Below are 14,259 nucleotides of genomic sequence, written 5' to 3'. Positions count from 1 at the left end.
TACACAAGTACAAGTGCCCAAGAACCCATTACAAGGACACTCCACGCAAGAAAGCGCCACAATATTTCCCGCAGGGTTGCGAACCTCTTTTACAGAGCGTTCTAGACTGGCCTATTCGTTTCCGTATTAGCGTTGCTGTCGGCGAGAAAGCGGAGTTGGAGGTGGGAAGGTAAGCAGGAAGGGTACGTACCACGGCTGGGGATGCGATTGCTACGCTTGCGAAGGCGAGGGCGAGGATGGAGTGGAACTTCATTTTTGGAGGGGTTGGCTGGGTGTATTTTGGTTGGAGGGGAGTGGTGTATTGGTTGGTAGGTAGGTAGGTGGAGTCCTCGTATTCGTGTGTGCGGCGCGCGCGTGTGTAGGCAGGTACGGTAGGTAGGTACGGTAGGTAGGTAGGTATGTGTAGAATGCGTAGTCCCGCTTGTTTGTAAGTACCAACGAAGAGTACTCCTCAACGAATTCCAACAATCAATCAACAATCTTTCTCAATCAAACACCAACAGCAATCCAAAAGATCTACCAAAAAATCCCGTAGTTATGGTATCCAGCGATGGTCACAAAACAAAACACAAAAGTTGCGGCGATGTCAGGAAAAAAACAGACGACCGACAGCGCCCCACCCCTCCTACTTAACCAACCCACAACCTACGCAAAACAAGCCCATGACAAGCAAAAAACCCGGCTGGGGTGGTTTAAGGGTCGCCCTAGATGCACGCCACAAAACCACCACCCACGGACAACACGCGCACGGCAACGCACGGTACATTTACTTTATAAGCCCCCCTTGCATTTACCATGGCTTGTGTTGTCATGCATTACTGCTGGGTTTTTTCCTTCACTTTCGCCCCGCGCATAACAACCACATGGCCAGATAGCGCGACCCAACGACTGTAAGTAAATGGGGTGCGTTAGGCTACATGACACTATATTATCGTTTATTTTGCACTCTGCGGGTGTTCCGGAGGGGGTCCGCCACGAGGGAGGGCCACGAGGTAAGCGTGTGTAGCGGCAAGGGGGGCACGGCAAAGCATGAATATGCACGAGTAATAAATTGTTGCGGGCGCGGCCGGTAATCAATTGAAAGTGAGAGTATGTCGCTGGAGGGGTGTTATTTGTTATTTGTTTTTTTGGTGGGTGTGGCTATTTTTGGAATGGAATCAAGTAGAGGTAGGTAAGTAGGGTGTTGAGATGGTTATCTACCGTTCCTCCCTTCTTTTGTGGTATCTTCTTGCCCTTCCTTTCCTTTCCTTTTCCTTTTCGTCGGTGGTGGAAGTTCTACACCGCTCTCCGCTCCGCGCACAACACACAGCACACAGCTCAGCTCGCACAAAACGCACCCGTCTTTTGCTCGCTCGCGTGGTACCCAACAGAGAAAAGCGGATAAGCTTGATTTTACCCTGGTTTCAATTTATTCCGTGCCTGGATTACACTCGCTCCTGACAAACGTTGGTGTGCTTGCTGCAGCTGCAGCTGCACCCCAGCTAGCTAGCTAGGGCGCCCGCCCTCCGCTAACCATTTACCCGGGACTGGTGGACACACATGTGTTCTTGCAAAGCTGTACATGGCATGATGCTGTGGAAGTATGCAGCGGAATAGGAATTAATTGATTCATCTAGGGGTGAGGAATGTGGTGGACTGACGTAGGGTATTTGTCGGGTTTCGTCGTTGTTATGCTGGTGGAACTAATGGGGGAGTGGTTGTTGTTGTTGGGGTGGCGGATACGGTTGGCGTAGGTTGTTGGAGGTTTGGGAGTGGTACCTAGGGCGGACCTTGTGGCGTTGGTCTGGATTCTGGGGATTTTTCTCCGCGAGTTGTTGTCCTGACGGTGGGGATACGAAGGCCTTGGCACAGAGAGAGAGGTAGAGGTAGAGGTGCTGTCGTGTTGGTACTTGCAGGTACTTCTGACCTCATCCCGTCCACCGTCCATCGCATTCGTACCCCCTTACTTCCCCATCGCACTCGCTTTCTCTCTCTCTTCCTCTTCCTCGCCATCATTTTTTCCACAAAGCCCCATCTAGCCCACCCTAGTCTTGCCACCACCGCTACTCCACACGCCATCTACCAACCAACCAGACCCATCGGCCGATCCGGCACACGCGCCTCAACTCCCGTCGTCTGAGGGCGGAAGCAATCTAGACCGCAGGCCAGGTTAATGGAGCTAAGGCATGTGGGAAGATATATAACGTGGAAGCTGTATGGATAAGTTTGGGAATACGAGAGACTACTGCTGCACGCGTTTTACAAAGGTCTTTTGGCTATAAGCGAGCGGGTATTGTACGACAGGTTGGTGGTTGTGCGTGGTGTGATGCTGGCTGAGGTTTGAACTTTGGGCTTTGAGAACCGTAGCGTTTTCTTCTTGATTTGCGATGGGGAGCGTTGGTCATCGTGGTGGCGTGGAGGGTGTGGGCTGGACGGTTTGGGTATTTGCTATGTATCTTTGGTATGCTGGGACCTAGAAATCCAATCTATAGGATATCCTTGTCTTGACTCGGCGTATCTATGGTAAAGACAGTCGTAATCGGTTCTGACTTCAGTCTTCCAGTATCAAAGTACGCGATACGTCATGGCTGACACGTCGCAATGACATAGTCGTAGGTTCGTAAAATCATGGACTAATCCTCGGGGATGCGTAACTGTTTCCCAATGGTTAGTAATGTTGCGGACGATAGTATGCAAGATGAAGTGAATTGAGCAGCTGGGGGAGCTTTGTATTGCTAGCTTACAAGCAAGGCCAAGAGACGAATACAGTTGGTATCCAACAGCCTGGTACTCTGCCTCCCTGTAACTTACATCGGGAATGCCGTGGTAGATCTATGACGGGGCACAAGGTAAACTAGCCCTCAAATTGTCTTAGCTGTGCTTTGTATAACTGGCCACTACCTGCCACCCCTACACCCCACATCTCAACTCTACCTAGACTACGAAGTAATCTTGAACAACCAAAGCACATCACAGGTTGGAAAGACTTGCATTGTCATCAAGGAGGGTGGTATTTTTATGTGTAAGTGACCAAATCTACGCCACAATATGTTCTATATACAAGAAGACTACCACTCATCCCTCCATCTCCTTCTGCATTACAACTCCGCGATTAACAGCCTTGACCCCTAGCTTACTGGGTGTAGGTGTAGGTGCACTGGTTGGGGTTCTCAGCCTCGGAAGTATCCACAGGCCAGACCTGCGCAGTGAACTTGTGGCAGTCCTCGAGACCAGCAGGGCGGTCAACACCCTGCAACCAGACCTGGAATGTCTTTCCTTGGTCTTGTGTGCAGGCCTGGAAGCCAGTAGCGCCGTTGCCGTTGTCAAACATGAGCGTATGGTCCTTTGTGATGACCCAAGGGGCGCGCTCGCCGTTCCTGGGGGTTGACGGGTTGACACCTTCGCTAAATTTGAGAATGCCCTGGCCCATTCCGGAGCGGTCGACAAAGGCTTGGATGGGTGGGTTGGCACCGTAGAGGAATAGACCGCCTGGCTGGTAGTCGGCGTCGGAGGCGGCGATGCTGAAGGAAGCGTAGTTGATGCTGGGGTCCCGGCAAGTGCCATCTTGCTTGACGTTTATGGAGAGGCCGTTCTTCCAGAATTGGACGGTGGAGTTTTGGCTGTATGGGCCATCGATGATGATGGCGAAGAGGCGGAAGACACCGAAGGCCTTGGGGTCGAGGCCTTCTTCTCCTGCCTGAGGCTGGGGTGAAGGGCAGGCGCGCGCCGAGGCAAGGGCCAGGGTGGAGGCAAGGACGGCGGAGGTGGTGAATTTCATCTTGAGTGATGGATTGTTTGGAAAGTTGGTAAAATGGGTATTAGGTATTATGTGTTGATGGATTGATGGAGTGAGTTGATGTGATGCCCCTTGATTCAGTCAGATCCCACAGTCACTATATACCCCATTTTCACATCAAGCCCGTGTACAAACAACACGAAGGAAAAGGACCGATGTCATCTCCCGCACGGATGCATAACGGTGAAATCACCGACGCATCGTCGGTATCCCTGCCATTGTCCACTAAATTTAGATGCTCCGCCGCTCGTAACCACGTCGATCTCGATACCTTCGTGGCCGGTATACGAGACTTGGCGCACCTCATCGTGGCGAGAAGCATCTGCTAATTGGACGGCGTGGTGGCGTACCAGACTTTGCGAGTCGTCCGATGGCTAGATTCTCGAGCTATTGACCTTTCCATCCTTTTTCACAGCGTGCAAGATGGAAATAAACCAAGAGCTGAACGACAGAAAGCTACACTGCACGTCTGACCCCGAGAAAACAGACGCCGTGGAACCCGCACCACCATCGGACGCTACCTCGGCCCTTTCGGTGTGAGACTTGGCGGGTCCCAGCGTAATGGCCCACCAACCCTATTAGTAACGAAAAAGCGGTCGTCCGGCACGCTACGAGCTTTTGAACTTTGCAACACGAGCGATTATCCACAAAATCCTGGAGTTGGTGTGGTGTTGGGACGATCTAGTAAAGAACGAGGTTGATCACGCAGTGGGCTGGTGACGTTGAGGCGTAAATGGGTAGTATCGGTATTGAGCTTGAGCCTCAATACGATGCATGTATCCACTGGAAAGCTACACATGTCCATGTTGCGTTACGTTAGACTGCATGTACAATATTGGAAGTTTGTTGGAAGGGGAGGACCCGTCACGCCGTGGTGAGCTGGCTGGCCGGTCATGTGAGTGAGGGGATAGGAGAGGTGAGATTGATGATGATTTTGCTTAGATTGGCCATTTTGTTTTGCCGATACCAAAGCACGCACCACGTTTCCCCATTTCCCCATTCGAAAACCAGTACGATTGGATCGTAGAAAACGACAAGGAATTGAATAGTCTTACCTGTTCTAATAATACTTCAGATGATCATTATTTGGTTAGCGATGGAGGCTTCAGTACACAGACGGAATGTCAGGATAGACGTGATTAAGATTATTTTCCCCACCCTGCCCCAGATCAAAGGGAACAACCAGACGTCTTTCACCTTCTCGACGGCCTAAAAACAAAAAAAGAATAGTTCAACTCGTGTCAAAACATAAAGTCATCAAGTGTAGATCAAAGAGCATTGTCATCCATCCTCCCAAACGCTATCCTCATGCCATCACACGCGTAAGCCAACATCATCACCAAAGACCGTTAAATCAACCATTCACGAGGTCCCCCAATTCGGTACGAGTTTAATCCTCGATGTTACAACTCTCCATCTATGTATTCCCCCAGTCAACACAACCGCAGTTCCTGAACCTCAGCCTTCGATTACGAAACGATAACACGCGTGACGCGATCCATTCTTTTCCTCTACGTAGTATGTCGTAAATTGTCTTTGTGAAATCCGCAGGTCTGCTCAGAAGGTTCCCGAGCTATTGACGCCGCTATCTTCTTCTTGGACGAAATGAGAAGCTTGACTTGTCTTCAACAACGAGACGCGTGGGTGGACGGCACGGTGCGGGGGAACCTCGGCGAAGTGGCTTTGTATATTTAGCGTAGGTGCCTGGGTTTTGCTGATGCTTCCTTTATGTGGCATATCTTGAGATATCTCTATAACATCCCTATCCAATACCACCACAAACAACCCTTTCCCCTTCACACAACCCCTTCCCCAGCTCAAAACCTCAATCCCACAACTACGAAACGACACATGCACTCCACATCTTTCCTCCATCTTCCCCTCCGTCTTCTTCCCCATCCTTACCACGTTTCCGTGCAAAAGCCCTTGACTCCCCACCACCATCTTCATCATCTCCATCCCCGCTAAACACCCGTCTAGTAATCCATGGACTCCCAACATATGTCTCAGTTATATCTAACCTCTGTCATATACACGGAAGCCGCCGCTCCCGCTTTGACTCTGATACAACAAGCCGTGACCCCGTCTCCATCTTATACGGACGCCGCTCCTGCACTGCCTCTGATGTATCCAACAGTTCTTTCCTCTTCCTCTGGAATGGTGGTAGCGGTGGTAGATTCGTGTCACTAAGAGCTTGTGACGGCTGCTCGATTTTCCTTTTCCTTTTCTTGTCTTGATAGACCTCCGACGCATCAAACGGTCCCGCCTTCTGCCTCTTATACGGACGCTGCTCCTGCACTGCCTCCAACACATTAAATGGTCCCCCCGTCTCCGTGTCCCTCTTCCTTTCCATCTTCTTCCACTCAAGTGGCGGTAGATGCATATCACTAATCGCCGGCTCCGCTCACCTAACTTCCCTTTTCCTTTTCCTGTCGTTTCGAAACACCAGAGGAAGTGGCAGCAGTGTCGTATACGTTCCTAGCTGTTCTGAACGCAGTAGAGATGATGCAGGATATACAAACCCTGATACATCACCACCCACCCCCAAACTCTCCAAGCTGCTGGTTCTCCTCGACCGCAAACCCGCTGTGTTAACCCGTCTCTCCATCTCCATCTCCATCCCCTCCTCCTGTGCCCTCCTCACCGACAAAGCTTCCTTACCCCACCAACGCCGCCGTGGTACACTCGGCGCATCAACATCTGCCTCCCTCCCTGCCTCGCCATTATCGTCGTCATCCTCGCTGGATGTAGTTAGCTCGGCAATGTAGTAGTGTGGTGGGTGTGAGATATGCGTATGGAGTGTTGTATGCGGTAAACTTGCGCTGTGGGATAGCATGTGTGCGGCTTGGTCGTCTGCAGTCATGGTTCTCCAGTGTAGACTGCAGAAGGGGCAGGTTGGTCGTGTTGAGCGGTTGGCTTTTTCGGAGGAGGTGGTGGAGGCGGATGACGCGGTGCTGGGGTAGGCGTTTAGGAAGGAGAAGAGGTGTTGAGTTGAGGCGCGGGATGAAGGGGAAGAGGAGGAGCTTATTTCTTCTAGCCATTTCTGCACAGCTGTGTAGTTGTCGTTTCGTGGATGTAAGTGGATGGTGCTGGGGCGGCGGTGTAGGGCTTTGGTGCTGGTGGAGCTGGAGCTGGAATCGTCGTCGTTGGACGCAGCGAGGTTTTCGTATATGAGATCTTCCTCTTCTTCTTCTTCTTCTTCTTCTTCCTCCTCCTCCACCATCCCCAACCCCAACCCCAACCCCCCCTCACAACCCCCCTCACCCTTCCTAACCCAAAAATAATAATGCGGCACATCACACTCCCCAAACCTCACAAACCTCAAATTCTGCAGCGTCCTCCCCCTCCTCTCCCCCACCCACGACGACGTCTTCGGCTCCCCAAAATCCAAATAAGCGGGTAAAAAACACATGGCAACAGGCCTATACCTGGAACTCTCATACACCTCTGCAGTTTTTCTTATCTTATTGCGTCGCCTCTCTTCGTGCCGCCACGTTCTCTCGTCTTTACCCACGATACCACCACCAGCTTGACCCGCACCAACGCCCACACGCAGGAGTCGACGGTTCTCCAAGGCCCACTTTGCATACGTGTCCGCGAGGGATTTAGCCTCGTTCCGCGCGCCGAGGTGGAAGTACATGCGGCCGGTACGGCCCTGCACGACTGTTTTGGACGCCCAAAACGCGCCGGTTTCTACGACTGCGTTGCGCAAGAGGCCGTGGAGACGGTGCTGTTGCTGATGCGAGTGTGCTGAAGAACGTGTTTCAGGAGGGAGGATAGGGACGTAGTTTGGGGCTACAGAGGCGGGGTATTTGGAACCGGGTAAGATGAGTTTCTGCCGCGTGTGCATGGTTGTTAGTTTGAGGGGGGCGTAGTGAACGGGAGCGGGTGCTGGGTTTGGTAGTCTGGCGAGGTCGATGAGTGTTTTTGCGGGAGGAGGGTCGGGACGTGGCAGGGTGTCGTATAGCCATTCGAAGAGACGGAGTTTGCAGTCGTGGGTAGGGACGTGGGAGGTAGAGTAGGTGGAGGATTCTGTAGAGGTAGAATCCCAGGATTCGTCGCTGAGGGCTTGACCTACGACGTCGCTGCCGTTTTCGGGGGGTTCTGCTTCGTCTTCGTTTTCGCTGGGCGTGTCATCGCTGACGCTTTCGTCGCGGTCTCTTTTTTGCATCCTTTCGAGCCGGCGCTTGTGTTTGGCGGCGATGAGGGCTTGGAGTTCGGCTTCTTTCTTTTCTTGCTCTTTTCGCGCTTGCTGCTGCCTTTTTTGATAATGGATCCGAGCTTGGTGCTGGGCTCTTCTCTTCTCGTCGTCATTTCGCTTCAGCGCCCATGCCATTTCTCCCTTTTTCATGTCTTTGCGGTAGATTCCTCGCTCTTTGGCCGCGTCGAGTAGCTCCTTGTAGTTGTACGTGTCGTAAATGGAATCTGTTCTATCCTGATCCTTGACTTTGTGTGTGCCGCCCCGTCTGTGAGCAACTGCTTGTGGAGCCATGCTTGATCCCGCGGATGAAGAGGAGTCATGGTACAGGTCCGGACTGTGCCTCTTTGGTTTGCCTTTGGGCGTGCTTGCTGCCGATTTGCTTGATCAGTATGATTTGTAGTTAGCTATGGGAAGTAATGTTTAAGACGTCTGAATGGTCTGGGATGACCTATCACTGTCGGCGAGGGTTGAGGAGGCTGCGTATCGAGTGCGAAACTATCTCACTTGCCAAGCCCGTGTCTTTGAGGATGCGATTCAAAGACATGTACTTGGGCGCTTTGTGGTCACAACAGCCTTTGTCTCACGCAAGTATAGCATGCGCTTGAAACACCGAAAACGTCATTTAGCACTACATGAGGCAAGTTTAAACATGAAAAAGTTGATTTGTAGCGACTCTAGGGTATCTCACTAAGACAGGTTAACCTACAGACAGTCAATACGTGCGGAGCTGCTTACAGTTCCGATTTCTCGGTATCCTCTCTCTTTGCTGTTTTGACGTCAAAGAAGCCCTCTAACTCCATCCACTCGGCAGTGAAAGCCATGAACAGCTTTGTCCAGTCCTCGACTGTGTTCAAGTCGAGATGCTCCCCGTCGTCCTCTGGTGTGTGCCATACCTTTGGGAAAGGCGAAGGAATCATATGTAGAATTTCGACACCGCGAGCCATAAAGGGAACGTGGTCATCCTGCACAAAACCGCCGATGAATGCCGAGTCGTCCTTGTATGCATCGATCAGGAACGGTCGGTCAGCGCGACGCTTCTCAGGCTCGGCCTCTGCCATCTTGGACTTGCGCAGTGGGGCCGACTTGAACAAGCCCAGCTTTCGCAGACGTTCCTCTGTGTTTGCCATGTGCTTGTATGCCCAATGTGTGGTTTTGAAGTAGGACGGCACTCTGGGGTTCTTTGAGCCCAGCAGGTCGAGCAGAAGAAAGAGTTCGATCGAGTCTAGCGGGGTACGGTAAATCGAGGAAGCCATATGGAAGGTTGACTCCCAATCCTGGGCTAGAGCTCTGTAGAGTATCAGCACCTGACTACATATCATCACATACCGTATCCTACCGAGCTCCGTATAGACTGTCTGTGTCGGTCCAACTCTGGAAAGCCTCTTCACCATCCAACAAGAGTATCTGCACACCCCTGTGTTCCACCTCAAAGTCACCCTTGTCCGTCGCTGCCCACTTCTTGGTCAAAGCCGCATCGATGCTGCGCGCAATGTGAAGAATCATGGCACATGGCGCCGCACTATCCGTCGCCCCAATGAAGTCCTTTGGCGTCAATTTGCTGTCGTAATGCGCGACCAAAGCCAGTCGCGAAACATCTCCCTCCATACTACCAGGTGGATCGCGCGTCGCAATTATGTTGACAAACGGAACTTCCTTGCCCTTGCTCACGGGTGTCGTCGACGTCGAGTTGTGCATCTCTATACGCCATTCTGGTAGTTGCGACTTGAAAAAGTCTACAAAGTGCTGTCGCACAGCAGCATTGCCTTCAGTCCCAGACACTCTAGGGACCAGTATTGGCGCAAGCAAAGCGCCTTTCTTTATATCGAAGTCATCGCCGGGTCCGGGCAGGTTTTTGAGCGTGTCGTCGGTGAGGTTGCGGTAAGCAGCACCGAGGGATGAAAACGCTATAAGCGGCAGGAGCGCAAAGGCGAAGAACATGCTCGCCGATATATCACATAGAGCGATGGTCACTTCAAGTCGAATCGCAACAAAGGAATGAATCAGGGCCAAACTAGAAGCATGTTGGCGCCAGATATTCTAGTGGAGCTTGCGGAGGTGAACCGTGGCATCTGCTTAACGGTATCGCCGCCAGCCTCGGCTTTATCTGCCACAACCGCCGAGCTCGTCTCCACACGTGACAGCGCGACAATGCAAAACTCGACTTTACTTTCACATTGTGGTTTTGCCATTGGCCGAGCTCATAGTTCCAACAGCGAGGATAGTCTTTAAGCGATATTTCTAAAGGGTCTCGCTCGTAGCTGAGCCAAAGCCCAACACCCACAACCAGACTAGAACACCAACAAACTCTACCCTCATCCAAGATGCAACCACGATTATTTGCATTCGCAGCTGCATTTAGAGGTCCTCTATTTACAGCTCGAGGTTCTGTTGCATCCCTCAGACAGCCCCGCACCACCAACTTCGTATGCCAGCGCTGCCTTCGGAAATTTTCCACTTCGCCAACTCTCCGCTCGCTCGGCAAATCGTCCGAAAAAGCCGCTGACAAAGAACGAAGTACGAAATATATAATGAAGCCACAACAACTCTCTAACAAGAAAACTAGAATACCCCTCCAGACTGCTCATCTACGATGCAGGCGACGCACGGACGACATGGATATCCTTCTGGAAAGCAATGGCTCTCTTGCAATTCGGCACCACGCTTGTCTTTGGCGTGCCACCGCTTTGGAATAATGAAAACCAGCCTGATCCTAATGTGAGGAAGATGCAGGCTGTTCTAGGTATGTGAAGATGTTTCTGTGTTTCTGGATGTTCTTTCTCTAGATTTTACTTCTCATGAGAATCACGCTGTTTGCGTGTTTACTATCTTCTTTGTAATGCTTTCATACCAACATATCATATTCCCACAAACTCTACATCCATACTCAACTGTTCCACTCTTACCAATCAATTTCACACTACCTGCATCCACCCACCAAACCCCACCCCCTCCAACCCCCAACCTAACAACCCCCAGTCGGCATCCTAGGCACCATCCCCACCCTAACCCTCGCCTACCTAACCGCGCCCTTCACCCACCAAATCTTCCTTCAAATCCCCCCTCAGCCCGCCTCTCCCTCCCCGCCCTCCAGCGCCACGCCCGCACCCTCCGCACCCACCCCACAGCCACCACCAAACTCGAATTCGTCACTCTGCGCATCTTCCCCTTCCGCAAACATACCACCGCTTTCCTGCACGAACTACGCGCTCTCCCGCCCTCACGGTTCAGATTGGCGAATATCGAGTTGCCGAAGACGAAGGAGTGGAGGGAGAGGCAGAGGGAGAAGGGGAGGTGGAAGAGGGTATGGGAGGTGTTGAATGAACAAAGGTTTAAGTTTTATGTTAAAGAGGGGAGGGGGTATACGGTTCGGACGGGGGTGCCGGGCGTGTGGGAGGAGGTTGCGGAGAGGATTAGGGAGCAGAGTGCAGGGATGGAGGAGGGGGGGAAAGGGGCTGGGGCGAGGGGAGTGAAGAGTAAGACTGGTGCTGGTGTTAGGGAGAAGATGCCTGCGTTGAAGGTTGGGGAAAGAATTAAGAGACAGACTACTAGGGTCGTGAAGAGGTGAGGACGGTACATTTAATCAATCAAGAAAGAGCTCTCCGTAATGTGAGGCGCTGCATACTTCTCTTCAGTCTGGCAACGTCAAAGTGACAGCAACAGGGCATCTGTACGTCATACCGCACACATCAACTTGAATACACACTTATACCGGCAAAACAAAACACTCACTCATATACTAAGCGAAGGGTATATCTACAAAAACCATCCAACCTCCCAACTAACCCCACCCCACATCTCAACGTATCACATTACCAAACCATGCGCATAAACACATCATTCAAAACCAGTAATTCTCAACCTATGCCTGCTCAAGAACCGTCGGCTTCTCCTTCTCCAAGTTATCGTCGTAACTCGGCTTGTCCTTGTGCATACCAGCACCAGAATCATGGTACAAGCCCGAGCGCTCCAGGATGTCAGTAAGACCGACTTCGCGGTGGACCTCAGCCCAGCGCTCCTTTTCGCGCTCGGCGGTACCGACGGAGCCGAAGAGGGTGTCCATTTCTTCCTGTTGAGGGTGTTAGCATTCCAATCTGATAAAACAGGGGATATGGGTTTTTAGAGGGGAAAACATACAAGAGACAACCCCTTTGTCTCCGGGAAGAAGAAGTATATAAACGCCGCGCCCATGGCGGTAAAAAGCCCAAAGAAGATATACGTCCCATAACGCAAATGCGTCAACATATCCGGTGTAACCTGGCCAACGATGAAGTTGTTCATCCAGTTGGACGAGGCGCCGAGAGCGATTCCATATGGACGGTTGGACATGGGCCAGATCTCTGCAATGACGATCCACGCACAGGGTCCCCACGAATAGCCGAAGAAAATGACAAACAGCCACACCATGACGCAGGCTGCCCAACCCGCGCCCTGGTGGTTGGGCCAGTCGTCCTCGAAGCTGGCGACGATGCCGGAGATGATGAAATGGCAGGCTGCCATGCCGATGGCGCCGCTGACGAGCACGGGCTTACGACCGAGCTTGTCGACGTACATGACAGCGGGGATGGTGGCGAGGAACATGACGATGCCGACGACGCCTGTAGCGAGCAAGTTGACAGAGTTACCCGACAGACCGAGGCCGGAGAAGATGGTTGGTGCATAGTACAAGATGGCGTTGATTCCGGTCCATTGCTGGAAGAACATAGTAAGTGTGGAGATGGCGACGCGCTTGAACATGCCCCTAGTGGTGAACAAGCTACCAATGGCGACGAATTGTAGTTTGAAGATTGACAGCGCGCTCATGTCTTGCAGGTGAGGGAAGTTCTCGGCCAGCGACTTCTTCTCGAATAGACTCTGCGCGCGGATCTCGGCGTACTCGAGCTCGATGAGTTCGTGGTCGGACGGCAGGTTGCGGAGACGGGCGAGCACGGTTCGGGCTTGGTCTTCGCGGTTGTGGTGGATGAGCCAACGCGGGGAGAAGGGCATGAAGATCATGCCCACGCCGAGGAGGACAGCGGGGGCGAGTTGGAGGGCAAGAGGGAGGAGCCATGCGGCTTCCTTTTGGCCAGCTCCCGTTCCACCAATGTAGTTTGTGCCGTAGTCGATCCAGAAACTGATCATGATTCCGAGGGTGATGCTCAACTGCTGCAGACCGACGAGCGCACCGCGGACTTCTGGAGGCGCGATTTCGGCGTTGTACATGGGCACAATCATGGAGAGCGAACCGACGCCCATACCAGTTACAAAACGACCGCCAAGAATAGCATTGTGGCCTTGACCGGCAGAGGCAGTGCACTGGACGACGACGCCGACGATGAAGATGGCAACGTTGATGAGAATGGCGTATTTACGGGAGAGAATCTCGGCGAGGAAACCAGAGTACATTGTTCCAAACCAGGCACCGAGTTCAAGGATAGATACGAGCCAGCCTTGCTTGGAAGAGTTCCATGTGAGCGCCACAGGGTCCTCAATGTAGTCGCCCATGTCTAATCGTCGTTAGCATTGTAGTATTGACCAAAGCTGTGGAGAAGACTTACGCTCTTTGAAAGAGTGCATGGTAAGCACACCGGAAAATACACCCTGATTATAACCGTAGAGAAGACCACCCAAGCAAGCGAAGCAGGCAATACCAAAGACCCTCGCATTCTTCACCAAAGCCGCGGGTCCAGAAGCACCAGCGAGCGCTTGACGGCGAGCCAAAGCGGCCACCTCAAAGTCGGCAGCACCACCACCGACAGGAGCCATGTTGACGATTCAAGTATTGGTGTGATGATGAAAAGTCGAAACGACAAAAGAACAATGGCAGGCACGAAACAAAAGCGTGCAGGGACGTCTTTATAACAAGCCCTTTTCGACCGTTGTCAGAATCCCAGTACCAGGGAAACCATGGGGAACTGGGTCCTACATATGCGATCCCAATTTGCCTCTACTACGACCCGCCCCAGTCAGCAACCCACAGTCTCGGGTAACGGGAGCGGCCATTGCTGAATGGTCGTTGGTGCGAAGCTTTCGCGTGGCGGGTAAATACGCGGTTAAGCTCAGTGTCACCGACGCTTATTTGGCTCAGCGGCCGCGATATAAGCCTCGGTGGCGGTCCACCGTGGCATTGGCACCGCGAGCTTGCGCTTGCTTCGTATATACGGCACATCGCAAGCCAAGTCTGGGCTGGACAGCCGCTGACAAGATGGCGCACTATTGAATCTGAGTGTGGAGGGGGCCACTGGCTGGCTTTGTTGCGTGGTGTGGCCTATGTGTTGCTGAGCAATCACGCGGACGGCTGAAATCT

The 14,259-nt window shown here is 52.4% G+C and overlaps 4 protein-coding genes across 4 annotated transcripts; all 4 read right to left on the bottom strand.

Moving 5' to 3' along the window:
- Positions 1 to 3,112: 3,112 nt before the first annotated feature.
- PtrM4_045260 (Hamartin multi-domain protein) lies at positions 3,113 to 3,757 on the bottom strand (the record flags this gene model as incomplete). Its single annotated transcript, XM_001937188.2, has 1 exon — positions 3,113 to 3,757. The coding sequence occupies one exon, from the start codon at positions 3,755 to 3,757 to the stop codon at positions 3,113 to 3,115; it is 645 nt and encodes a 214-aa protein (XP_001937223.1).
- Positions 3,758 to 6,183: 2,426 nt separating this feature from the next.
- PtrM4_045250 (MIP-T3 multi-domain protein) lies at positions 6,184 to 8,267 on the bottom strand (the record flags this gene model as incomplete). Its single annotated transcript, XM_001937189.2, has 3 exons — positions 6,184 to 6,257; positions 6,437 to 6,516; positions 7,204 to 8,267. 3 exons carry the CDS (start codon positions 8,265 to 8,267, stop codon positions 6,184 to 6,186), a joined length of 1,218 nt encoding a protein of 405 aa, XP_001937224.2.
- Positions 8,268 to 8,650: 383 nt separating this feature from the next.
- On the bottom strand, positions 8,651 to 9,914 carry PtrM4_045240 (glutaminyl-peptide cyclotransferase precursor; the record flags this gene model as incomplete). The annotated part of the gene is made up of 3 exons (XM_001937191.2): positions 8,651 to 8,663; positions 8,712 to 9,263; positions 9,313 to 9,914. 3 exons carry the CDS (start codon positions 9,912 to 9,914, stop codon positions 8,651 to 8,653), a joined length of 1,167 nt encoding a protein of 388 aa, XP_001937226.2.
- A 1,921-nt stretch (positions 9,915 to 11,835) lies between these two features.
- PtrM4_045230 (ProP, Permease major facilitator superfamily) lies at positions 11,836 to 13,718 on the bottom strand (the record flags this gene model as incomplete). Its single annotated transcript, XM_001937193.1, has 3 exons — positions 11,836 to 12,042; positions 12,111 to 13,459; positions 13,511 to 13,718. The coding sequence occupies 3 exons, from the start codon at positions 13,716 to 13,718 to the stop codon at positions 11,836 to 11,838; spliced, it is 1,764 nt and encodes a 587-aa protein (XP_001937228.1).
- Positions 13,719 to 14,259: the final 541 nt, after the last annotated feature.

The sequence above is a fragment of the Pyrenophora tritici-repentis genome, chromosome 10, assembly GCF_003171515.1.
Source record: "Pyrenophora tritici-repentis strain M4 chromosome 10, whole genome shotgun sequence".
NCBI lineage: Eukaryota > Fungi > Ascomycota > Dothideomycetes > Pleosporales > Pleosporaceae > Pyrenophora > Pyrenophora tritici-repentis.
This window is presented reverse-complemented; position numbering and strand designations above follow the sequence as displayed.